The sequence below is a fragment of the Haliotis cracherodii genome, unplaced genomic scaffold (genome assembly GCF_022045235.1).
Source record: "Haliotis cracherodii isolate W230 unplaced genomic scaffold, xgHalCrac1.p SCAF_1, whole genome shotgun sequence".
In the NCBI taxonomy this organism is placed as follows: domain Eukaryota; kingdom Metazoa; phylum Mollusca; class Gastropoda; order Lepetellida; family Haliotidae; genus Haliotis; species Haliotis cracherodii.
The window spans coordinates 49,017,460-49,045,038 of record NW_027266264.1 but is presented as its reverse complement, the minus strand read 5'-3'; the positions used below and the strand labels follow the sequence as shown (position 1 = coordinate 49,045,038).

Below are 27,579 nucleotides of genomic sequence, written 5' to 3'. Positions count from 1 at the left end.
GTTGTTTCCCTTTTAACGGAAGTGTTGTAATCCGATAGGCGGCGCTTTCCGGAAGCACATGTGCAATAGTTGTTATTGCCACTCGTAATGACATATTGTGTAAAATAACACTTGTATAAACTTGATGATATCGATATTGAAACAGAAATGATTTAACCATAGGTGAGTATTGTCTTAACAGTTGTGTTATTAATGTCCTTCAAACCACAATTTGTAATTCTCATTTTCAGCAACCTGTATTGAGAATCTGAAAACTGTTTGACACCCTGAAAGTGTTCCCTAATCAGCTCCATCGCAATAATCTGTAAGCTTATGTTCATTGTTGACTTTCAGCGTTTGGAGTACAAAACTATTTTATTTATCCGTCGTATAGAAAAAGAACATTCTATTTCACGTGCCAGCAATTTATATTTACCAATATCTCTGATTTGCATCTGTTGGTTTGGTTTGTTTTCCAACACCGCACCCAGCAATATTCCGGTTTGTAAATAATTGAATCTGGACCAGACAATCCAGTGATTACTATCATGAGCATCGACCCACGCAATTGTGAGCGATGGCATGCATCAATCAAGTCAGCGAGACTGACCACCCGATCCCGTAAGTCGCCTCTTACAACAAGCATGGTCGCTAAAACATAAACTTGATAAAGATAAAGTTCTAGTCACTATCAAATTTATTAATAAGAATGAATTATTCCTCATCTCTATGAAATATGAACTAGTTTGCATGATAATTACCTGTGATTGTGCTATGGGTGGAAATATTACCTGTGGTCTGTGAAAAGGTGGTCTGATTACCTGTGATCAGTTATTGGGGATCAATTCACATGTCACAGCAATTGTGATCGATGGCATGCATCAATCAAGTCAGCGAGCCTGACCACCGGATCCCGTTATTTGTCCTTTACGACAAGCATAGTCGCCTTTTACGGCAAGCATGGGTTTCTGAAGACCAATTCCACCCCGGATCTTCACAGGTCTGTACTGACACAAACTCCCACAAAAATGCAGTAGCTAAATGCATGGTTACTTATCAATTTGTATTAATCATTATGACATATTTAGTCCGATTTACATATAAAGCAATATTTGTTTATCGTCTGTTTCAGTTTTAGAGTATATTAATTTTTCAAGTATACATCATCAGTATGAGGACCAAGACGCTGGATCAGTTAGCGTCACTTCAGAAAAATCCGAGCAATGTTCGCAACATCTGTATTCTTGCCCATGTAGATCATGGTGAGTATGTAGTTGGATTCTGTGTTACATCTGTATTCATATCTTACATGTTAACACTAGAGAAAACAATGGTAAAAGCTGTATTCATATCATATATGTTAACACTAGAGAAAACAGTGGTAAAAGCTGTATTCATATCATATATGTTAACACTAGAGAAAACAATGGTAAAAGCTGTATTCATATCATATATGTTAACACTAGAGAAAACAATGGTAAACTATCTACAGTTGCATGTTAACTTCGGAGGTACCTGTTCTTCTACAATCTTATCAAAATGAAAATTAAAACTCTCCTTCAAGATCTCCCAAACCTTCCATCGGTTGTCAGGTGAATTTCATGAGCATGGATGTGATGAAAAGGACAAAAACTGCTTCTCATTCAGTTCTGAACATACTTAAAATATGCAACCATGGATTTTGTTTCAGCACTGTTTAGTACTGAAAATATCAAAGTAGGTTTATGTGGTCAGGGATGACATGTAAACTTCTAGTTCACTTGAACATGAACAGTTTTATACACAATTCGCCTGACATTCTTTTTATAGCTTTCATCATGTTTATAGACACGTTTATTACCTGAGATGCTTGCTATTTGACTCGCTTTAATTTTCTGTGCATAATAGACTATTAAACATGTATAGTAAACAGAAACATGATTATTTTATCGCATAATACATGTCACACCTAACATGAAAATATCCTCCTTACATTTTAATGCAACATGTACAAGACTTGTTACCTTGTCCAGCATTTAATTTCAAGAATTAATGTTTGTCTCTTGTTATGAAAAAAAATGAAACGTGTACATTTCACTACTGTCAGTCGGGGTGGTCGGTTAGCCTAGTGGTTAAAGCATTCGCTTGTCGCGCCGAAGACCCGGGTTCAATTCACAACATGGGTACAATTTATGAAACCAATTTCTTGTGTCCCTCGCCTTGATATTGCTGGAAAATTGCTAAAAGTGGCATAAAACCATACTTGCTCACTCACTACTGTCGGTCCTGCTGTGGACTACCCATGTGTGGCTCCAGGCATTCCATTTTGTTGTTATTGACAGGGAAGACAACTCTGGCTGATGCACTGGTTGCCAGTAATGGCATCATCTCTCAGCGCATGGCTGGAAAGCTGCGGTACATGGACAGTCGGGAGGATGAGCAGGAGAGAGGCATCACCATGAAGTCCAGTGCCATTTCTCTCTTCTATCAGAAAGGTGAGTGTCAGTTAAAAGTGTTTTTTTGGCTTTGCCTGGGTGTTCCCAGGCCATGTTTACCACTAGTGTCACTGTGGGCAGTAATTAAGATGAAGTAATCCTAATCTCTTACTTGGCAATGTTTGCAACCATTACCTTTGCCAGGATCGACTTATTGTTTGAATCCAAATTCATTCTGATTATGATCATCCTTTTGTCAGCAAAATCCAATGTTTCGTCTCTATAGTAAATGAGTAGGACCTGTGTCATTTTGGGCTTTCCTATAACATTTTGTAATATGACGAACAGTGTTCAGCTGTTGTTCAAAGCAATGTTGAACGTTCAAGATGTCAAGATACTGTCTGTGTTGCAGACGAGGCCAGGTACCTGATTAACCTGATTGACTCACCGGGCCATGTAGACTTCTCTAGTGAGGTGTCGACGGCGGTACGGCTGTGTGATGGGGCAGTGGTGCTGGTGGATGTTGTCGAGGGAGTCTGTCCGCAGGTACCACAATTGAGCAGAGCATGTTGGTCTTGTTATGGTATCCTACATAAGCCAGGAATAAACATGATTAACAATATCTTGTCCTTTCGTTGTTCAAACTAGGGGAGGTAACTCTATAAAGTTGGCATTCTGATATTAACTTCTAGATTGCCATGTATGATGTGATAGCTGATGTTCCCTGATTGTCAATACAGACACATGCAGTGCTGCGGCAGGCATGGCTGGAGAATATCAAACCGGTCCTGGTTCTCAACAAGATCGACCGACTTGTACTGGAGCTGAAGATGTCTCCTTTAGAGGCTCACATGCATCTGCAGCAGATACTGGAGCAGGTGGGGCATGGTGTTCTGTTGCCTGTCTTACAAAGTACATTCCTTCCATTTCCATTAACTATATCAGCCATCAATCGCCAAATCATTGGAACAGATCATTGTTTTTCAGTATACATTTAAAATAATGATGTTGGGCTAAAAAAATAATAGTCTTTGTTCTTAGGCACCGCCTGCATCATCATAAAGTTCATGGTAGTCAAATACTGTATTCCAGTAATTTACTTATCAAGGAATACATTTATGTAAGGAGGCTCTTTCCCAGGTTGATTGTACACAACTGTTTATTTGGTTACTAGTTTGAACAATTAAGAAAAAGAAAAAAGAAGAACACCACCCGCCCACACTTTATTTTCCAAAGCCAATATCCGAGAACCAATTCTTTAATTTTTTTAAGCCTTGTATTATGTTTGTTTCAGGTGAATCTCTTAACCAATGAGCTGTTTACATCTGAGGCCATGGAGAAAACATCCACAGTAAGTTTGGTATATTTTGATATCAGAGATCAAGGTTACAGTTATTTTGTCATGTGTTTTAAGTGTGTATTTCACAAAAGATCGCATGCTAGATAAACTTTGTGCATGGTGGCAGAGTCATTTTGATATGTGGTATTTTTTCCATCAATAGGAAATCGACAAACTGCAGCGCTCCACATCCAGAGAGGCTGACCCACAGGTGAGTCAGTGGCCACATCTGTTGATGTCTTTTGAGAGTTAAGCCCAGTCTCCGAGTTTAGGAATAATTTTTTAAATTTTTTTTTAATCTTGATAGCATAGGATTTAACGTGTGTGAAGTGTTATCCTCCAGTGTTTCTTTAGTGTTTTGACGGGACCACCCTTGATAACGGTCCTCCCTATATTTCAGTGTTATGACTGGACCACCCTTGTTACTGGCCCTCACTATATTTCAGTGTTATGACTGGACCACCCTTGTTACTGGCCCTCACTATATTTCAGTGTTATGACTGGACCACCCTTGTTACTGACCCTCACTATATTTCAGTGTTATGACTGGACCACCCTTGATAACGGTCCTCACTATATTTCAGTGTTATGACTGGACCACCCTTGTTACTGACCCTCACTATATTTCAGTGTTTTGACTGGACCACCCTTGATAACGGTCCTCACTATATTTCAGTGTTATGACTGGACAACCCTTGTTACTGACCCTCACTATATTTCAGTGTTATGACTGGACCACCCTTGATAACGGTCCTCACTATATTTCAGTGTTATGACTGGACCACCCTTGTTACTGACCCTCACTATATTTCAGTGTTATGACTGGACCACCCTTGATAACGGTCCTCACTATATTTCAGTGTTATGACTGGACCACCCTTGTTACTGGCCCTCACTATATTTCAGTGTTATGACTGGACCACCCTTGTTACTGACCCTCACTATATTTCAGTGTTATGACTGGACCACCCTTGATAACGGTCCTCACTATATTTCAGTGTTATGACTGGACCACCCTTGTTACTGACCCTCACTATATTTCAGTGTTATGACTGGACCACCCTTGATAACGGTCCTCACTATATTTCAGTGTTATGACTGGACAACCCTTGTTACTGACCCTCACTATATTTCAGTGTTATGACTGGACCACCCTTGATAACGGTCCTCACTATATTTCAGTGTTATGACTGGACCACCCTTGTTACTGACCCTCACTATATTTCAGTGTTATGACTGGACCACCCTTGATAACGGTCCTCACTATATTTCAGTGTTATGACTGGACCATCCTTGTTACTGACCCTCACTATATTTCAGTGTTATGACTGGACCACCCTTGATAACGGTCCTCACTATATTTCAGTGTTATGACTGGACCACCCTTGTTACTGACCCTCACTATATTTCAGTGTTATGACTGGACCACCCTTGTTACTGGCCCTCACTATATTTCAGTGTTATGACTGGACCACCCTTGTTACTGGTCCACACTATATTTCAGTGTTTTGACTAGACCACCCTTGACAACGGTCCACACTATATTTCAGTGTTTTGACTAGACCACCCTTGTGAACATTTCTCCGTATATTTTCAGTGTTACAACTGGACCACCCTTGTCAGCGGTCCTCCCTATATTTCAGTGTTATGACTGGACCACCCTTGTTAACGTACCTCCCTATTTTTTCAGTATAATGACTGGACCACCCTTTTAAAAGTCCCTTCCTATATTTTCAGTGTTCAGACTGGACCACTCTTGTAACGTCCCTCCCTATATTTTCAGTGTTATTGGAATAACCTTGTTAACGTCCCTCCCTATGTTTTCAGTGTTACGACTGGACCATCCTTGTTAATGGCCATCTCTATGTTTTCAGTGTTATGACTGGACCACCCTTGTTAATGGCCCTCTCTATGTTTTCAGTGTTATGACTGGACCATCCTTGTTAATGGCCATCTCTATGTTTTCAGTGTTACGACTGGACCACCCTTGTTAATGGCCCTCTCTATGTTTTCAGTGTTACGACTGGACCACGCTGGAAGATGAAGATGAGAATATGGAGAACAAGAACATCTACTTCTCCCCGGACCAGGACAACGTTGTGTTTGCCAGCGCACTAGACGGCTGGGGATTTAGGTACGGATGCTTGTCTCAAGTTGTAGGTTTCAATTGAACTCTCAAAACTAATCAGGTGGCATGGGTGCCCAAGTTGACGCTGTGTATGGTTGTGTCCCTTGGGCACGCCAAAAACCTATGATCAAGGGTTCAAATCCCAGTTATGTTTCTAGCTTTGTCAGCACCATGACCCTTCTCATGAGTTTCATAAATGTCTGATACCTACATGACTTTGGGCTTTCCTCGCACATTAAGCTAACATGCCGTGATATAACCATCGATAACTGAAATACTGTTCAAAGCAGCATTGAACCCAATTCACTCACTCATTCATTCAAAACCAATCACATGTGTTGGGCAGTGTTAATAGTGGCAATCAAACAGATCTTTTCAAAGATCTTTACTAGTATTATTGCAAAATAAAATAAAATCCTGTAGTGTGGATTGTGTTGCACCAGTATGAATAACACTAGCTACCAATCTGTTGTGTAGGAGTTGACTGTAGAGGGAATCCATCTTTCAGAATCTCTCACTTTGCTGAGCTGTGGGCCCAGAAGTTGGGGATGAGCCACAAAGTTCTACAGAAGACGCTCTGGGGGGACTACTATCTCAATGTGAAGAACAAGAGAGTCATGAAAGGTGCTCAGGTATGTGGTCACGTGGGAAATGTGTACATTTTATGAATATTTGAGTGTTGCTGGAGATTTCCATCTTCCTGAGGCAAGGGTGTTAACTGATTCCAGTTTCCACCCTTGCCAAACTAGGCTGAAATTTCCAGGCTTGATCGTAGCGCCACCAATAGCATTTATGAGTTATGTCCCTTCCATGTTCTTTCTGTGGACCAATCAGATTTCATCTCTCATATCACTTGCATTTGCTTCAAACAAAATGGCGGTCAAGATGATCTGTTTTATAATGAAGATCTGTATTTTAATAAAACGGGTCTTACAGCGTGGAGTGCATCAAATCACTTGAGCACCTTGATTAAAAACATGAAAAGATTTGGTACACATACTTTTTTTTTTTTTTTTTTTAAATTTTTATTCAGTCATATACACAGGATACATAAGCACTCGGAAAGCAATACAGCTTTATGAATACAGGTACTTCTCAAAAGGATATGGTACAGAGGAGGCCTAAGGCATAATCCACATCATGGTACAGATGAAGGCATAATCCACATCATGGTACAGATGAAGGCATATTTATGTATACAATTAAGAAGATGCGGTATTTATGGTACATCAAATTATGTTGCAAACATCAAGTGAATAAGTTATTTTGCAGTTTGAGGAAACAAAGCCCATTTTCTATTAAAGGCAGAGAAGTCGTTATTTCTACGTGCAATATGATATTCAACGTCATAGATACTTCTTATTGTGTTCTTAAAAGCAACAAAGTCAACATTTTCATTCTTAATACACTGGACAAAGATGAATCTTTTAGCAGCTACAATCAAATGGTTAATTAATACATCAGAGGTACCAAAGAGGAGCTCGTTGTCAGTTATAAGGATTTTTCTATGCAAGATATGAGTCAAGTAAATACAGAAATCTGACCAAAAATTCTTAACAACATGACATTCGATATAAACATGAAAAATATTTTCTTTGTGAGTATGACACATAAAACACTCATCGTTATCAATAGGTTTCATTCTTAATAACTCACGTTTAGTAAATATTACTTTATGAATAAATCTAAACTGGAAATCCCTGAGTTTTGTGTCCCTTAACCCATGGCAATATACACTGAATATTTGATTCCATGGAAAAGAGCCTCCCAGCTGATTTTCCCATTTCAAACAAGATTTAGGGAGAGGGAGGGAATTCCCTATCAGTTTATTATAAAACACTTTTGTTCCTTTAATAGAACGTGTAAGATCATAAATCCAAGGAGATACTGTGAGATTAGAAGAGGAATGTAGATTTTTATCAATATTTTGTCTCCAACTTCTTGGAATATTAAAAAACATACGGTTATAGTCGAGAAAAGTTCCTTTACACATACACATACACTGAGACATTTCAACACGAGATATGTACTCAGATTGTAAGACATTTCAACACGAGATATGTACTCAGATTGTAAGACATTTCAGCATGAGATATGTACTCAGATTGTAAGACATTTCAGCATGAGATATGTACTCAGATTGTGAGACATTTCAACACAAGATATGTACTAAGATTACTAAGATTATGGGACAGCTGTAGTACCTATTTATGGTGGAACAAGCAGCAAAGAAACGCTATGGTTCAAATGAAATTTATGCTTCAAGCAGATGTGCATGATGCCTGTTGCTGTACTTTGTGAGAAAATTACATGGATTTGCACCAAATGGATCTTTCTTGTATTTCAGTCTAAAGGGAAGAAGCCATTGTTTGTACAGTTTGTGTTGGAACAGATCTGGGCTGTGTATGATTCCATAGTCATCTCAAGGTGAGGAGGCACTTAGTAGTGATGTCGCGATTCACCCAGCCACTGGTGGAGGAGGCACTTAGTAGTGATGTCGCGTTTCACCGGGCCACTGGTGGAGGAGGCACTTAGTGGTGATGTCGCGATTCACCGGGCCACTGGTAGAGGAGGCACTTAGTGGTGATGTCGCGTTTCACCGGGCCACTGGTGGAGGAGGCACTTAGTGGTGATGTCGCGTTTCACCGGGCCACTGGTAGAGGAGGCACTTAGTAGTGATGTCGCGATTCACCGGGCCACTGGTGGAGGAGGCACTTAGTGGTGATGTTGCGAATCACCGGGCCACTGGTGGAGGAGGCACTTAGTGGTGATGTCGCGATTCACCGGGCCACTGGTAGAGGAGGCACTTAGTAGTGATGTCGCGATTCACCGGGCCACTGGTGGAGGAGGCACTTAGTAGTGATGTCGCGATTCACCAGGCCACTGGTGGAGGAGGCACTTAGTGGTGATGTCACAATTCACCGGGCCACTGGTGGAGGAGGCACTTAGTAGTGATGTCGCGATTCACCGGGCCACTGGTGCATCATCGGTGAACTTTGCATAATACCATACCCAATACACTTAATTTGGCATCAATTCTCGTTTAACCCCATATCGATTGTCCATGGTGATCTCACATCAATATCTATAAGCAAGTATAAACAATTTTCTTAATTCCTTTAATTAAACTTTCTTGGTCATCTTTTGGAGACGAAACCGGTCTGATAATTAGACTGACCAGCTTTTCCTTCCTGCCTGTCACAATACAGTGCATAAACTTGCTCGTTTCTTATTATTTTCTCATACAGAATAGTTGATTTGATTCAGTCTCATGTCGATGGGTATTAGTATTATATTGTCTGTCTTTTCCTTCATGAGCGAGTCTATGGACTCTATTCTCAGTCTAATAACTGGGTTTTCCACACAAAATGCTGTAGATGCAGTATCAAGATACTTGTTGTATCGTGGCTTCTGTATCAAGATATGTATCATTTCATGTGACACCTGTATCATGACATCTCTAGCTCTAGTGTCAAACCTTCCCTACTCTCGTCAGAACTGTTTAAGAAGCATATGACTGTGACATAGTCTTCAAGTAGTAGTGGATATGTATTTGATTCCAGGGACAAGGAGAAGACGGACAAGATTGTGAAATCTCTGAAACTGAAGGTGTTGGCCCGAGATGCCCGACACAACGACCCTCGCGTACATCTACAGGCAGTTACATCTCAGTGGCTTCCTGTCTCATCAGCAGTTCTAGGTATGTCTCAATCACATGCTTTCTGTCCCCATTGTTTGTTACTGGTTCAGAAATATGGATGTGTAACTCATACCGTGACCCCTCTAAGACCAGGGTGCCGTTGTACAAAACAACCTTAGCACTACGACTGTCATAAGTCAGTGTTAAGGTATGGGAGTTATGATCACCTTAGCGCTAAGATCGCTTTGTACAACAGCACCCAGTACTTACACTGTGTTTAACATAAACTTGGTATTCTGCTTTATTGAGACAAAAGTCCTTTGAATTTAATTTGTGTCATTTGACTTTGAAAGGGGGTCATTTTTCAGGTGGGGCTTTAAAATTGACTCCTCTTAACCCCATGATTCAGCTAAGAATATAAATTTTTAAACTTATCCTATCTCACACTATGCATTTCCTCTAATTCTTAGATCTTGGTGTGGAAACGTCCTAGAACAAAGTTTCCAACTTCGAAAACACCACTCACCCAAACACATCCCACATATCACTGTGATCATGGCTCACGCACCACCAAAATCCCATGCGACACGACCCCAGCGACCTGATCACCTGACATATCCAGCACCCTCATTCTTAATTCTATCGGGGGCGGTCTGGTAGCCTAGTGGTTAAAGCGTTCGCTCGTCACTCCGAAGATCCGGGTTCGATTCCCGACATGGGTACAATGTGTGAAGCCCATTTCTGGTGTCCCCCGCCGTGATATTGCTGGAATATTGCTAAAAGCGGCGTAAAACCATACTCACTCACTCACTTAATTCTATCGCTATGGCGTTCGAACGTTATTCTTGAACAGAGAATTTTTTGTTTGTGTTGTCGTTAGAAAATTTACAATTTTACTTATGGACTGGTCATTTATTGTAGAGGGTTGAGGGGGGATGTGAAAAGTTATCACAAACAAGTATTGACAAGTAGAAGTTAATCTTACAATGGTCTTTTGTCTGACAAATTTTGTTTTCACAACAGTCCATTTGAGTTGATACATTTTTTGTGGGGCATTTAAAAGAAGACATTTCAATGTCATCTTCACTGTCAACACTGCACTGAATCAAACTGGTTAGATACCCTTTACATGCTTAAACCAAGTGTGCTTCCTTGCTGAGTAGCACTAATGTCCCTGTTGCAGCTGTGGTAGTGGACACACTGCCGTCCCCGCTACAGATGACGGAGGAGCGAGTGGAGAAACTCATGTGCAGCCACTCACAGAGATTTGACTCCCTGCCAGAGCAGACCCAACATCTGAAGCCACGTGAGTCGTGTGAACAAAGTCAAGGGCCCGCTGCGGTCAGTCAGCAAGGGGAGATAACTTGGTCGAGTAGCTCCATCTACCCCAAACTATTGAGGATAAGGTGGTAACAGATTGTGACCTGGCTGTTTGTACACCAGTGTGCGCTGATTGTGTTTAGGCTTTTCTGATATAGCTGGATTATTGCAGACAGCAGGACCACACAACATTCACTCAGAACAGAGTGGGTGGCTAGTGGGTAAAGGTGCACAGTTGTGTCCCTTTGCCATTCCAGGGCCAAGGTCATAGGTTTCTTGGTTTATGTGGTACATGTCTATTAACTGTGTCACTCTAACAGCTCTGAATGGTGGTTGTACTTTTTTTTATGGTGATATTCTATTTGGATTGTCAGATGTTTGACTTGGTTGAATATTTGTTTGAATTTGTGGACCAGATTGATTCAGCTTGATACTGAGAGGTCCCTTTTATGTGAACTACATATTGATATTGACTATTTCTGTGTAAGGTATTCAGTGGTTCTCACAATACAGCAGTGGACTTTGTGTAGATGTTATGTCAACAGAACTCGTCTTTCTCTGTTCAGATTTCTTGTCATGCAACCCGACGACAGACACTCCTGTGATCGTGTTTGTGTCCAAGATGTTCCCTGTAGAGAGGCGGCACCTGCCACACAACAAACAGAGGTCAGTCACACCATCGTCACACACAGTCACACACAGTCACATTTTCACACACTGTCTCATCATTACACACAATCACGTACCATCATACACAGTCACACATTGTCACACATAGTCACGCATCGCTACACAGTCACAAGTGATTTATCATATAATTATAATTATTATTTTCTAGAACCATGTTGGTTTTTTTGTAGCCACACTGAAGATGACAATTTCTGTGTGGTTTTATGAATATGAGAGTCCACTGTTAACTTTATCGTGCCTTAAATAAACAAGGCATTGTACAGTCAAACCCTGTTATCTTGAACCTAGTGGGATCGTAAAAGGCGAAAATGCTTGTGGTAAGATGTGACTAACAGGATTGGGTCGTCAGGATCGCTGACTTGGTTGATGCATGTCATCGTATCACAATTGTGTAATCAATGTTCATGATGTGGAGGGGCGGTCGGGTAGCCTAGTGGTTAAGCGTTCGCTCGTCACACCCGGGTTCGATTCCCGACATGGGTACAATGTGTGAAGCCCATTTGTGGTGTCCCCCCGCCGTGATATTGATGGAATATTGCTAAAAGTGGCGTAAAACCGTACTCACTCACTCATGATGTGGATCACAGGATTGTTTGGTCCAGACTTGATTATTTACAGACCACCGTCATATAATTGGAATATTGCTGAGTGCGGCGTTAAACAACAAACAAAGTAAGGCCGAGAACAGGTTTGAGTACATTCGAGATAACAGTGTTTAAGATAATGAGGGTCGACTTCATGTGTCTTATGATATTTCAGACCTCTGACAGAGGAAGAGCTGCAGATAAGGAGAGACATCGCGAGGAAAAGACATGCGGAGAAGATGGCATCTGCCGAAGACTGCAGCACAGAGGAGTCAGAGAAGACAACGGACACACCGTTGGAGGAAGGTGGACAATTTAATCTCACTTTTGGAGACCATTTAGAGCTATCAGAGAGAGTGTGTTACTAATGCTGGGCCAGCCTAAAGAGTTAATATGATCCATGGTCTGGTGCCCATGTCAGATCTAGGTGTAGACATTGTACTTGTACTTGTATAAAAGCAACTCAAAATTTATTTAGGTAATGGTGAACGTATTTGTGCATTTTAAGTAGAGATCTGATTTTACTGATTTTCCTTTAATTAGGATTTCCATTTTGTAGTTCCAGAAGCTGCTACAAATGGAGTAGCCATTGATGACGTCGAGGCATCAAGTGATCTGGATGGACATGTGTTCGTCGCCTTTGCTCGCGTGTTCAGTGGCACAGTGAAGAAAGGCTGCACATTGTATGTCCTTGGGCCAAAACATGACCCAGAGAAGGTGCTTGACAAGGTATAGAACTTGGCAGCAAGTTGCGCAGCATTTTGAATTTCTTCTCCTTGGGGCCTTGTTAATGTAGAATGTTTTATTTGCACTGCATAATAAGAAGCATACATGAGCCATGGGGCTCTTTCAAAGTGTTTCTGCATGAGGCGTATGTATTTCCTGAGTTACAAGGTTTGAGGAATTAGGGAACAAACAGTGATAGGAGTTGCTTCCAGTTCCACGTGCTCATGCTTTTATAGTTGTAGATGGTTTGCTTTATACTGTTCGTCTCACCTAACTGAAAGTCAAGGGAGTTAATGTCCTTGTCTGCTTGTCCCATGGCAGCATCAGCAGCATCTGTAAACATCATCTCCTCTAGAAACCTCTGGACCATCTGTAACTTCACTGGTTTGTTCCCATCAATGGTGACACCTCCATTTGGTCAAGAGTTTGATTCCAGTTTTCAATATGGCTGCCATGAAAAATGGGGTTGCCTGTTTTAAAAGCAGGAAGTGTGTGTCACTTTCTCAATGACTTAAGCTAGAGGCAAGCATCTGCTTCCAAGCAAACAGAAGTGCATGGAACTTAGCTGATTCAGCTTGTGCTATATGGTCTGTGTTCACTTCATGCTATTGGTTAATATTAACTCTCCTCTTAGGAATTGGGGGCACAGGTGGCCCAGTCATCTAAGTTGCCGCAATTCGCTGTGCAGGGTTGCGTCCCTTGGGCACACCAGAAACCTATGATAGTGGGTTCGAATCCTGGTTCGCCCCGATTATGTTTCTAGGTTTGTCAGCACCATACCTGTGCACGTGGGTTTCACCGAAGTGGTTAACGTCTGAGACCTGCATCGCTTCAGGCTTTTCTCCCACATTAAGCTGACACGCCGTGATATAACTGGAATACTGTTAAAAGCGGCGTTAAACCCATCTCACTCACACCCTCTTAGGAATTCCCTTTTTTGATTAGTACTATCTCTTGTATTATCATGGAGGATAATAAAAGTCACACATTTTTCGGAATACTGATTTCTTTTTACTGAAAATACATTTAAGATATACCTAAAGTTGTCTCATAACCCAGTTCGAGAATATATCAGATGAAACCTCTAGTGTTGAGTACAGTATAGCTGTGTGAATGTTGCAGCCTGACCTTGAAGGGGAGATAACCCCAGGGATGACAGTACGAGACCTGTCCAGCAGCCAGCACATCACCAGGTTCACAGTCCAGGATCTCTACCTGTTCATGGGACGCGAGCTGGAAGAGATGGATGAGATCCCTGCAGGCAACATTCTAGGTCAGTCTGTAGTCACAGGTCATGCATGGCCATCACAGGCAACATTCTAGGTCAGTCAGTAGCTACAGGTCATGCATGACACTCACAGGCAACAATCTAGGTCAGTCTGTATTTACAGATCTGTATGGCCACAACAGCCAACATTCTAGGTCAGTCTGTAGTCACAGGTCATGCATAGATCCCACAGGCAATATTCTAGGTCAGTCTGTAGTTACAGGTCCTGCATGACACTCACAGCCAACATTCTAGGTCAGTCTGTAGTTACAGATCATCCATGGCCCCCACAGCCAACATTCTAGGTCAGTCTGTAGTTACAGGTCATGCATGACACTCACAGCCAACATTCTAGGTCAGTCTGTAGTTACAGGTCATGCATGACCCCTACGGGCAACATTCTAGGTCAGTCTGTAGTTACAGGTCATGCATGGCCCCCACAGCCAACATTCTAGGTCAGTCTGTAGTTACAGGTCATGCATGACCCTCACAGGCAACATTTTAGGTCAGTCTGTAGTTACAGGTCATGCATGACACTCACAGCCAACATTCTAGGTCAGTCTGTAGTTACAGGTCATGCATGACCCTCACAGGCAACATTCTAGGTCAGTCTGTAGTTACAGATCATCCATGGCCCCCACAGCCAACATTCTAGGTCAGTCTGTAGTTACAGGTCATGCATGGCCCCCACAGCCAACATTCTAGGTCAGTCTGTAGTTACAGGTCATGCATGACCCTCACAGGCAACATTCTAGGTCAGTCTGTAGTTACAGGTCATGCATGGCCCCCACAGCCAACATTCTAGGTCAGTCTGTAGTTACAGGTCCTGCATGACACTCACAGCCAACATTCTAGGTCAGTCTGTAGTTACAGATCATCCATGGCCCCCACAGCCAACATTCTAGGTCAGTCTGTAGTTACAGGTCATGCATGACACTCACAGGCAACATTCTAGGTCAGTCTGTAGTTACAGGTCATGCATGACCCCTACGGGCAACATTCTAGGTCAGTCTGTAGTTACAGGTCATCCATGGCCCCCACAGCCAACATTCTAGGTCAGTCTGTAGTTACAGGTCATGCATGACCCTCACAGGCAACATTCTAGGTCAGTCTGTAGTTACAGATCATGCATGACACTCACAGCCAACATTCTAGGTCAGTCTGTAGTTACAGGTCATGCATGACCCTCACAGGCAACATTCTAGGTCAGTCTGTAGTTACAGATCATCCATGGCCCCCACAGCCAACATTCTAGGTCAGTCTGTAGTTACAGGTCATGCATGGCCCCCACAGCCAACATTCTAGGTCAGTCTGTAGTTACAGGTCATGCATGACCCTCACAGGCAACATTCTAGGTCAGTCTGTAGTTACAGGTCATGCATGGCCCCCACAGCCAACATTCTAGGTCAGTCTGTAGTTACAGGTCATGCATGACACTCACAGGCAACATTCTAGGTCAGTCTGTAGTTACAGGTCATGCATGACCCCTACGGGCAACATTCTAGGTTAGTCTGTAGTTACAGGTCATGCATTACCCTCACAGGCAACATTGTAGGTCATTCAATCTCTACAGGTCATGCAAGGCCCATCAGGCAACTCTGCCTATAAGCATGAAACATGGCTTAAGTACTCATGATATGTGTCATTTCTTGAACTCAAAGTTTCAGATTTAGTGAATTTTGGGTTAATTTTAGTCATTCTGAAACTTACATTTCAAATCCATTTGGCTCCATAATGAAATTTTCAGGTATTAAATGTAAGTTGGTGGTATCTGTGTTGCAGGTATTGGGGGATTGGATGACCACATCTTGAAGTCCGGCACCATTTCATCGACCGTGGCTTGCCCTTCCTTCACAGAGATGTTCTTTGATGCCGATCCCATCGTCAGAGTGGCCATTGAACCAGCTCACCCAGGTCAGCTCTGACTGCTTGGAAACTAGGAGGCATTATGATTAAAGAAAAATTCCAGCTATGTGACGTCAGTCTGTAAATAATCGTCAGTACAGTGATTGATATCATGGGCATCGATCAATGCAATTGGGGTACGATGACATGTATCAACCAAAAGTCAGTGAGCCTGACCACCCTATCCCATTGCATAGTCACGAGTTCGGCAAGCATGGGTTACTGAAGACCTATTCTAGCCAGGATCTTTAGGATCTGTAGGTGACATGACATGTGTATTGTGCTGCAGTAGGTGACATGACGTGTATTGTGCTGCTGTAGGTGACATGGCCTGTGTATTGTGCTGCTGTAGGTGACATGACATGTGTATTGTGCTGCTGTAGGTGACATGCCATGTGTATTGTGCTGCTGTAGGTGATATGCCATGTGTATTGTGCTGCTGTAGGTGACATGCAGTGTGTATTGTGCTGCTGTAGGTGACATGCTGTGTGTATTGTGCTGCTGTAGGTGACATGACGTGTGTATTGTGCTGCTGTAGGTGACATGACGTGTATTGTGCTGCAGTAGGTGACATGACGTGTATTGTGCTGCTGTAGGTGACATGACGTATGTATTGTGCTGCTGTAGGTGACATGACGTGTATTGTGCTGCAGTAGGTGACATGACGTGTATTGTGCTGCTGTAGGTGACATGGCCTGTGTATTGTGCTGCTGTAGGTGACATGCCATGTGTATTGTGCTGCTGTAGGTGACATGCTGTGTGTATTGTGCTGCTGTAGGTGACATGACGTATGTATTGTGCTGCTGTAGGTGACATGACGTGTGTATTGTGCTGCTGTAGGTGACATGACGTGTATTGTGCTGCAGTAGGTGACATGACGTGTATTGTGCTGCTGTAGGTGACATGGCCTGTGTATTGTGCTGCTGTAGGTGACATGCCATGTGTATTGTGCTGCTGTAGGTGACATGCTGTGTGTATTGTGCTGCTGTAGGTGACATGACGTGTGTATTGTGCTGCTGTAGGTGACATGACATGTGTATTGTGCTGCTCTAGGTGACATCACGTATGTATTGTGCTGCTGTAGATGACATGACGTGTGTATTGTGCTGCTGTAGGTGACATGGCGTGTTTATTGTGCTGCTATAGATGACATGACGTGTGTATTGTGCTGCTGTAGATGACATGACGTGTGTATTGTGCTGCAGTAGGTGACATGGCGTGTGTATTGTGCTGCTGTAGGTGACATGACGTATGTATTGTGCTGCTGTAGATGACATGACGTGTGTATTGTGCTGCAGTAGGTGACATGGCGTGTTTATTGTGCTGCTGTAGGTGACATGACATGTGTATTGTGCTGCTGTAGGTGACATGACGTGTGTATTGTGCTGCTGTAGGTGACATGGCGTGTGTGTTGTGCTGCTGTAGGTGACATGCTGTGTGTATTGTGCTGCCGACTTGACATGGCGTGTGTATTGTGCTGCTGTAGGTGACATGACGTGTGTATTGTGCTGCTGTAGGTGACATGACGTATGTATTGTGCTGCTGTAGGTGACAAAAAAAACAAACTGACATGCTGTGTGTATTGTGCTGCTGTAGGTGACATGGCGTGTGTATTGTGCTGCTGTAGGTGACATGGCGTGTGTATTGTGCTGCTGTAGGTGACATGCTGTGTGTATTGTGCTGCTGTAGGTGACATGACGTGTGTATTGTGCTGCTGTAGGTGACATGCTGTGTGTATTGTGCTGCTGTAGGTGACATGACGTGTGTATTGTGCTGCTGTAGGTGACATGACGTATGTATTGTGCTGCAGTAGGTGACATGCTGTGTGTATTGTGCTGCTGTAGGTGACATGACGTGTGTATTGTGCTGCTGTAGGTGACATGCTGTGTGTATTGTGCTGCTGTAGGTGACATGACATGTGTATTGTGCTGCTGTAGGTGACATGCTGTGTGTATTGTGCTGCTGTAGGTGACATGCTGTGTGTATTGTGCTGCTGTAGGTGACATGACGTGTGTATTGTGCTGCTGTAGGTGACATGCCATGTGTATTGTGCTGCAGTAGGTGACATGCTGTGTGTATTGTGCTGCTGTAGGTGACATGGCGTGTGTATTGTGCTGCTGTAGGTGACATGACGTGTGTATTGTGCTGCTGTAGGTGACATGACGTATGTATTGTGCTGCAGTAGGTGACATGCTGTGTGTATTGTGCTGCTGTAGGTGACATGGCGTGTGTATTGTGCTGCTGTAGGTGACATGCTGTGTGTATTGTGCTGCTGTAGGTGACATGACATGTGTATTGTGCTGCTGTAGGTGACATGACGTGTGTATTGTGCTGCTGTAGGTGACATGCTGTGTGTATTGTGCTGCTGTAGGTGACATGCCGTGTGTATTGTGCTGCTGTAGGTGACATGACGTGTGTATTGTGCTGCTGTAGGTGACATGACATGTGTATTGTGCTGCTGTAGGTGACATGCTGTGTGTATTGTGCTGCTGTAGGTGACATGGCGTGTGTATTGTGCTGCTGTAGGTGACATGCCATGTGTATTGTGCTGCTGTAGGTGACATGCCGTGTGTATTGTGCTGCTGTAGGTGACATGACGTGTGTATTGTGCTGCTGTAGGTGACATGACATGTGTATTGTGCTGCTGTAGGTGACATGCTGTGTGTATTGTGCTGCTGTAGGTGACATGACGTGTGTATTGTGCTGCTGTAGGTGACATGCCGTGTGTATTGTGCTGCTGTAGGTGACATGACGTGTGTATTGTGCTGCTGTAGGTGACATGACATGTGTATTGTGCTGCTGTAGGTGACATGCTGTGTGTATTGTGCTGCTGTAGGTGACATGCTGTGTGTATTGTGCTGCTGTAGGTGACATGCTGTGTGTATTGTGCTGCTGTAGGTGACATGACGTGTGTATTGTGCTGCTGTAGATGACATGCTGTGTGTATTGTGCTGCTGTAGGTGACATGCCATGTGTATTGTGCTGCTGTAGGTGACATGACGTGTGTATTGTGCTGCTGTAGGTGACATGCTGTGTGTATTGTGCTGCTGTAGGTGACATGACGTGTGTATTGTGCTGCTGTAGGTGACATGACGTGTGTATTGTGCTGCTGTAGGTGACATGCTGTGTGTATTGTGCTGCTGTAGGTGACATGCTGTGTGTATTGTGCTGCTGTAGGTGACATGACGTGTGTATTGTGCTGCTGTAGGTGACATGACGTATGTATTGTGCTGCTGTAGGTGACATGACGTATGTATTGTGCTGCTGTAGGTGACATGACGTGTATTGTGCTGCTGTAGGTGACATGACGTGTGTATTGTGCTGCTGTAGGTGACATGCTGTGTGTATTGTGCTGCTGTAGGTGACATGACGTGTGTATTGTGCTGCAGTAGGTGACATGCTGTGTGTATTGTGCTGCAGTAGGTGACATGACGTATGTATTGTGCTGCTGTAGGTGACATGCTGTGTGTATTGTGCTGCTGTAGGTGACATGACGTGTGTATTGTGCTGCTGTAGGTGACATGCTGTGTGTATTGTGCTGCTGTAGGTGACATGCTGTGTGTATTGTGCTGCTGTAGGTGACATGACGTGTGTATTGTGCTGCTGTAGGTGACATGACGTGTATTGTGCTGCTGTAGGTGACATGACATGTGTATTGTGCTGCAGTAGGTGACATGACGTGTATTGTGCTGCTGTAGGTGACATGCCATGTGTATTGTGCTGCTGTAGGTGACATGACGTGTGTATTGTGCTGCTGTAGATGACATGACATGTGTATTGTGCTGCAGTAGGTGACATGCTGTGTGTATTGTGCTGCTGTAGGTGACATGACGTGTGTATTGTGCTGCTGTAGATGACATGACATGTGTATTGTGCTGCTGTAGGTGACATGACGTGTGTATTGTGCTGCTGTAGGTGACATGACATGTGTATTGTGCTGCTGTAGGTGACATGCTGTGTGTATTGTGCTGCTGTAGATGACATGACATGTGTATTGTGCTGCAGTAGGTGACATGGCGTGTGTATTGTGCTGCTGTAGGTGACATGACATGTGTATTGTGCTGCTGTAGGTGACATGCTGTGTGTATTGTGCTGCTGTAGGTGACATGACGTGTGTATTGTGCTGCTGTAGGTGACATGCTGTGTGTATTGTGCTGCTGTAGGTGACATGCTGTGTGTATTGTGCTGCTGTAGATGACATGACGTGTGTATTGTGCTGCTGTAGGTGACATGACGTGTATTGTGCTGCTGTAGGTGACATGCTGTGTGTATTGTGCTGCTGTAGGTGACATGCCATGTGTATTGTGCTGCTGTAGGTGACATGCTGTGTGTATTGTGCTGCTGTAGGTGACATGACATGTGTATTGTGCTGCTGTAGGTGACATGACGTGTGTATTGTGCTGCTGTAGGTGACATGACGTGTGTATTGTGCTGCAGTAGGTGACATGACGTGTATTGTGCTGCTGTAGGTGACATGGCGTGTGTATTGTGCTGCAGTAGGTGACATGACGTGTATTGTGCTGCTGTAGGTGACATGGCGTGTGTATTGTGCTGCTGTAGGTGACATGATGTATGTATTGTGCTGCTGTAGGTGACATGCTGTGTGTATTGTGCTGCTGTAGGTGACATGGCATGTGTATTGTGCTGCTGTAGGTGACATGGCGTGTGTATTGTGCTGCTGTAGGTGACATGCTGTGTGTATTGTGCTGCTGTAGGTGACATGACGTGTGTATTGTGCTGCTGCAGGTGACATGGCAGCTGTGATACAGGGTCTGAAGCTGTTGAACCAGGCGGACCCATGTGTTCAAGTCCTGGTTCAGGAGACCGGGGAGCATGTCATCATCACCGCAGGGGAGGTGCATCTGCACCGGTGTATCGAGGATTTACAAGAGAGGTGAGTGAGTGAGTGAATATGGTTTTACGCCGCTTTTAGCAATATTCCAGCAATATCACGGCGGGGGACACCAGAAATGGGCTTGGCTACCTGACCGCCCCACAAGGGAGGTGAGACAGTCATGCACAAATTGATATCGATGTCCGTAAGGTCAAACTCATTGATTGGTACAAATCCTACAAATCTTTATGTGCCATTTTATTTTTCAAAAGTAATACTTGAACGTATTTTAGTGATCAAGTGATTACACCATATGAAACAGATTATTGATCATGCCACAGGTTTGTCTGTTCCATATGTGATTATATGTGTGTACTGGCCATTGGAATGTAGCTGGAATGCTGCTGACTTGGGCGTAGTGAAAGTGGAAGGTGGATATAGGAATGGGTGCCGTCCGTCCATCCGTCCGTCCATCCGTCACCTTTCGTTTCCGGAGCAGATCTTGAAAACTGTACCATATTTCCTCACCAAACTTGGCACATAGATAGGTCTAGTTGTGAACTGGTGCCTTTTGATAGTTTGGGATTTAAAAAAATAAAAAAATTTGATTTTCCATAGCAAGGACTTTGATTTAGATTGAAAATGCTGGTAGTCCTCGTTTCCGGAGCAGATCTTGAAAACCGTACTATATTTCTTCATCAGACTTAGCACATAGATAGATCTAGTGGTGAACTTGTGCCTTTTGATAGTTTGGGATTGAAAAAAAATGTAAAAATTGAGTTTCCATGGCAACGACTTTAACTTAGGCTGAAAATGGCGGTAGTCCTTGTTTCCGGAGCAGATCTTGAAAACTATCATATTTCTTTACCAAACTTGGCACATAATGTAATCTCACAGTATTGAATACATTTCCTTTCTTGTTGGTAAGTTCTGCATTGCTTGAGTGTATGATCCTCCAAAAGCTTCATGGACACAGTTGTTGCATTCACTGACTAACTTCATGCAGAAACACAACTCATTACAAATACAACAGTGTAACTGATCTTAAACCTACTCAACTGTATAAACACTATATATTCTTGTCAACCATACTCACTTGCTTGATAACGGTGTTAGAACCTTCACCGAAACCATCGCTCCTAGTTGTAATAAAGAAGTTGTTTGTCCATTTGTCTCATCCTTACTCATTCCAAATACAGTGGTGTGAGTATTTCATGCTTGTTCATATGTTGTCCTCCTGAAGTAATTGGAAAAAAACAGGAATCTAGAGTTGGGATTGTGAGTTTGAGTGGAGTCCAGGAGTTTGTTGGAAATGTTTCAGTATCAGAGGGACACTGCCTCAACCAGCAGCCAGTATGTATGGTTAAGGGGAGATAACTCATCAAGAGTGCTTCAAAGTTCCATCTGAGAAAATAAAAGCATTTGTCGAAAAGCATTTTTTTTATAATTTTCAATTTAGACATACTTTTCATATATAACTGAGAATGCTTGGAGTAGAAGCTGTTGTTTGTCTTGGGGACTATGTATATCAAGTAGCGTGACCTCTGAGATGAATCTCGTCTCTTTCAGATATGCCAAGGTTGAAGTGTCTGCGTCTGCTCCCATTGTTCCTTTTCGAGAGACAATAATTGAGCCCCCCAAAATTGACAGGGTCAATGAGGTTATTCAGGACCAAAACCAGCCAATCAAATCTGTTGTTACAAGAGAGAGTGAAAAAGAGGAGGAGGATGCATTGGAGGAAGGTTTGATAGAAGTTTATACATCCAACAGGAAATGTGTGCTTCATGTACGTGCTGCACCCCTCCCGGAATCAGTTACCTGTCTCTTGAATAACCACCCAACAATCATAAAAACTCTCGACCAGAACACAACTGCAAGAATCAATGATAAATCAGAATGCGAAAATGAAGTTAAGATGAACACGGCAACGATTGAAGCATTGAATGATTTGAAGGCAAAGTTGAAAAAGGAATTCGAACATGCCGGAGACTTCTGGAAGGATGCTGTTGATCAGATGTGGAGTTTTGGACCTCGGAGGAATGGACCAAATATTTTGTTGAACCGAATTCCAGGCTACCAGAGACCATCCGTTTGGAGCAGTATAGAGAAATCCACGAGCTCCATGCAGTGTCGGAACTTTGACAGTTCTGTAGTCAATGGGTTCCAGATGGCTACGTTGTCAGGGCCACTGTGTGATGAGCCAATGGTGGGCGTGTGTTTTGTGGTGGAGAAGTGGGACTATGTTACTGTGGAGGGGACCTCATTAAAATCTAGGACTAAGCGTTCAGCTCAACCTCAGGTCAATGGGGAGGTCAAGGTCAATTCTAGGACAAGCACTGCTGTAGACTGTGATGAAACTCTAGACTGTGATTCAACTGAGGGGGATTCTCATGTATCCAAACAGAAGCAAGTAGCATTTGGTCCATTCTCTGGTCAGCTGATGTCTTGCATGAGAGATGGGTGCCGCCGGGCGTACCAGGCTCAGCCACAGAGGCTGTCAGTCGCCATGTACAAGTGCACGATACAGGCCACAACAGAGGTGCTCGGTAAGCTAAGGCACAAGAACATACACACTTGCTTGTCAGGCCCTCTCACGTCAGTACAACATGAAATAATTTTATTTCTAACTGGAGATAAAAAATAAAATTTAGATCACCAGTCATTCTTTTCCAACTGAAACATCCTCGTTACCATGCCTACACCAATATGTTCTCCATGTGAGATTGTCTGAGACGTAGCATTTTGTGTATCCTTATAAACAGTCATCAGTACTTCACGGGCTGCACTGTGGTCCTTCGTCTCCAGTGAACACATACATGCTGTCAGTGGTGGTGACCAGCCCAAGTCTTCAGCTAATGTCAATACACAATTCACAACTCACCCCTCTCTCTGGCATCAGTACAGCTGGCATCCCTCCCACTGGTATCCCTCCCACTGGCATCCCTCCCACTGGCATCCCTCCCACTGGTATCCCTCCCACTGGCATCCCTCCCACTGGCATCCCTCCCACTGGTATCCCTCCCACTGGTATCCCTCCCACTGGCATCCCTCCCACTGGTATCCCTCCCACTGGTATCCCTCCCACTGGCATCCCTCCCACTGGTATCCCTCCCACTGGTATCCCTCCCACTGGTATCCCTCCCACTGGCACCCCTCTTGCTGGCATCCCTCCCACTGGCACCCCTCTCTCTGGCATCCCTCCCACTGGCACCCCTCTTGCTGGCATCCCTCCCACTGGCACCCCTCTCTCTGGCATCCCTTTCGCTGGCATCCCTTTCGCTGGCACCCCTCTCTCTGGCATCCCTCTCTCCCCCCTCTCTAGCCATTCCCTCCAAAAGCACATCAGCTGCTCTAACTTGTGTTGAACATACAGGAAGTGTTGGTGTAGTCTCCATGATGACAACCCATCCTTATTTTCCACCACCAGGTAAACTGTATGCAGTCCTGGGCAAGAGGAATGGTCGAGTGATGTCCGAAGAGATGAGGGAAGGGACACAGATTTTCAGCGTAGAAGCCACGCTCCCCATCATTGAAAGTTTTGGGTTTGCTCAGGACATCCGCAAGAAGACCAGCGGTCTGGCCAGTCCACAGCTGACCTTCAGTCACTGGGAGGTAGGTGCATCTACCATGGCAGTCCTCCCAACAACCTGGATTGTTTCTATGTGTATATGTCATGGATTATGTGATAGTCGTATGACAACAGTAAATTAATTATTAGAGTTACTTGTAATTTTTGCAAAAATGTTCTATGTTGTTTTTGTTTTCTATCTATTGTTAAATGAGGGTGTAATTTGAGGACAAGGTGTCAGTACAGAGTAAATGAAATGTCCTTCAATTGTTTGTTGGTATGCAGTTTTACAATTTCAACCAAAACCAAGGAGGTGTGTTTTATCTGACTTATGAACCGTCAAAATGCAAGAAATACCAGAAAAATGAGAAAATATCGACATTATTATTGAAACAATACAATGTGTCGCGGTATAAAAGGAATTCGATCAAAACGTGCAAGACAAAAACCATGTGCAGCATGGACCAGCTAGAGTCATGACATGTAAAATTGAACAACCTCTCATGACCTGCCCCAGAAGCTCAGTGGGAAAACAGTGTGTTACAAAACTTAACACGGTATGTGAGGTTGCAGGTTCGATTTATGTTATGGAATTTTCATGAAAAGAAAACTTTTTACCAATCAACAAATACAATTGTGTTCATATCGAGAGGCAAGTATATAAAACGTAAATTGTAAAACCTACATACATGTATTAAAACTAAAATGTAAAACCTCAAAGCAGGTTTAAAAGTCACCCATTTCAAAACCTAGGTTTGGAAGTTGAGCTTGTTACTTGGTTTACCTGAGGTTGTCAGAACCCTAATGCAACATAGGGTAATACAGTGACAGGTTTATCATTTATTTTTCTCCCTCTCAGACGCTCGACATCGACCCGTTTTGGACACCTACAACAGAAGAGGAGTACACTCACTTCGGGGAGAAGGCCGACTCCGACAACCGAGCCCGCATGTATATGAACAAGGTCCGCAAACGTAAAGGGCTGAAAGTGGATGAGAAGATTGTGGAACATGGAGAAAAACAGAGGACCCTCACTAAGATGAAATAGTTGCCAAATGCTTGTATTTGTTATGATCTTCAAGGGAAATGGGTTCCTTAGTTGTGTTTTTTGTATTGTTAAGAGATGAAAGAATATTTAAGAAATAAAAGTTGAGTGGGAGTATCATACCATAAAACACTGCAGGGAGAATAAACCATGAGGGGCGCTGTTGTTTATTTTTTATATCAGATATCAACATTCTGTACAGACACTTTAAGGATGTGAATAAAATGCCCAAGCTTTGTTCAAATATTACCCAAATTTATATAATGATGACTCACTAAATAAAATTTAGTGAACAGGAGAGTTAAGTTTGGTATTTCACGGATATTCTCCCAATTGTCTCCCAATACTGATTGTCATATCTCTCACAATTTTAATGCGACCATTGCGTTCATCAGGATTACCCAGCTACCCAGATAGGTACATCTATGGGGAACAACTCACTTGATGCTTCTCACTCAAAAATAATGTTGTCCAATTCATGACGTCATCAGGTTGTATTTGTTTGAATCTCCAGAAATGACGTCATGATAGAACAATGTTTTATTGTGAAATAAACCACATTTCGTTCTTCTTTGTTCTTTGAGATTTATCGCATAGCTATCTTGTATATGTAAATAGAGTGGAATCTAACTAAATCAGTGGAGTGAAATATGAGGTTCTGGAAGTAGGGTGTCAGATTTTAGAGTTATCTCCCTTGGTCAGCTGCTGCAGTGTTGAATCAACAACAAAACAATGGTAACTTAAATAACTCATAGTCTTTTATGTCTTTTCTTACATCTATATTTCTCTGTTTAAGAAAACTTGTTTGCCTACAGCTGATTTCATTTGAATGGAATAGCTAGCTAGACTTGACTATTTGTATCATCTGGTTTTTAATATATTAAGTGATGCGCTGGGGTAGCCTACTAGTTAAAGTGTTCACTCGTCATGCCAAAGACCCGGGTTCCATTCCATACAATGTGTGAAGCCCAATTCTGGTGTCCCCTGGCATGATATTGCTGGAATATGGCTAAAGGGGCGAGACACTGTACTCACTGACTCACTCATTCACTCATACATTAAGTCTAGATATTCAGGTGTCATCTTGGTGCTGGAATACTACCCTACATACATATGATCTGTTCATGTAAACTGGCGACTTTGGCTTTCATTTGTGAGAGTAAGACATGGGCTGTTCACCTTGTGTCACTTCCATCTTTGGAAACATGCTACTGCAATGATGAGTCCATTCTTTAGATCATTAATAAGATGTGAGGACATTGTAAATGATCAATCTACCAGATTGCTTGTGCAGTGTTGGATATGTTTTAAATAAACAGAGCGTCAAATACACTGTACCATGGTCTTTTGTCCTGGAAACTCCGTTGTGACTGTTAAGAGTAGAGTTTATCAAATGATAAAAACTACTGAACATCAGAAATAGTCTTTGGTTAGCCAGAAGTCTGTATTGTCATTTTGGACCCTATTTCCCTTCTGGCTTTGTCCTCAGTTGACTTCAGATCACTTTAAAAGATGTTTTTGAAATACATGTGAGCAAAATGTCAAACCAACTTGTGCTAGTTTTGAAATTTGTAAACTCAGAAACAAGAGATATAATTTATGTAGCACTTCACGTGGAAAGGAATATATTTGAGGTATTGGGAATGCAGATTTTTCTTATTCAAAATTATTTATTTTTTTTGTGGTAAATAACTCTTTGATCATGTTGATAGAAATAGTGGGGCATGAATGAACATTTCACTGACTTTGTGAATTGGGTGTCAGCTATCAGTGGCCATGAGAGTTTTCTTCTGATTCTTTGCATAGAAACATCAGACGAGGGCAGGCAAAAATAGGTAATTTATTGTTTGGCAATAAAAGTCTTGAGATATTTGTTAAGTTTTGTTTTATTCTGAATAGAATCATCTTTTGCTTTAACTGCCATTATTGTGGAGTGTCCGTGATAGTCCAGATAATCCCAGTACCCCATGTTGGTCATACTATTACCACCGTTATTGTGGAGAGTCCTTTATGTCAGAGACACCCAGTACCCCATGTTGGTCATACTATTACCACCGTTATTGTGGAGAGTCCTTTATGTCAGAGACACCCAGTACCCCATGCTGGTCATACTATTACCACCGTTATTGTGGAGAGTCCT

General features: G+C 42.9%; 1 protein-coding gene across 1 annotated transcript; it reads left to right on the top strand.

Moving 5' to 3' along the window:
- The first annotated feature begins 54 nt into the window (after nt 1-54).
- LOC139478878 (elongation factor-like GTPase 1) lies at nt 55-27,305 on the top strand. The gene is made up of 21 exons (XM_071261554.1): nt 55-162; nt 1,112-1,241; nt 2,301-2,453; nt 2,806-2,939; nt 3,134-3,271; nt 3,688-3,744; nt 3,896-3,943; nt 5,748-5,866; nt 6,369-6,492; nt 8,208-8,287; nt 9,424-9,560; nt 10,684-10,806; nt 11,387-11,486; nt 12,270-12,400; nt 12,654-12,823; nt 13,943-14,093; nt 15,870-16,001; nt 20,739-20,886; nt 22,396-23,372; nt 24,254-24,438; nt 25,254-27,305. Exons 2-21 carry the CDS (start codon nt 1,151-1,153, stop codon nt 25,440-25,442), a joined length of 3,387 nt encoding a protein of 1,128 aa, XP_071117655.1. The 5' UTR covers nt 55-162; nt 1,112-1,150; the 3' UTR covers nt 25,443-27,305.
- The last annotated feature ends 274 nt before the right edge of the window (nt 27,306-27,579 follow it).

Coding starts and splice junctions, on each gene's coding strand:
- LOC139478878 (XM_071261554.1), top strand. CDS start 1,151: ATGAGGACCAAGACGCTGGATCAGTTAGCGTCACTTCAGAAAAATCCG. Junction 12,401..12,653: donor GGACACACCGTTGGAGGAAG/GTGGACAATTTA, acceptor TCCATTTTGTAG/TTCCAGAAGCTGCTACAAAT. Junction 24,439..25,253: donor TGACCTTCAGTCACTGGGAG/GTAGGTGCATCT, acceptor TCTCCCTCTCAG/ACGCTCGACATCGACCCGTT.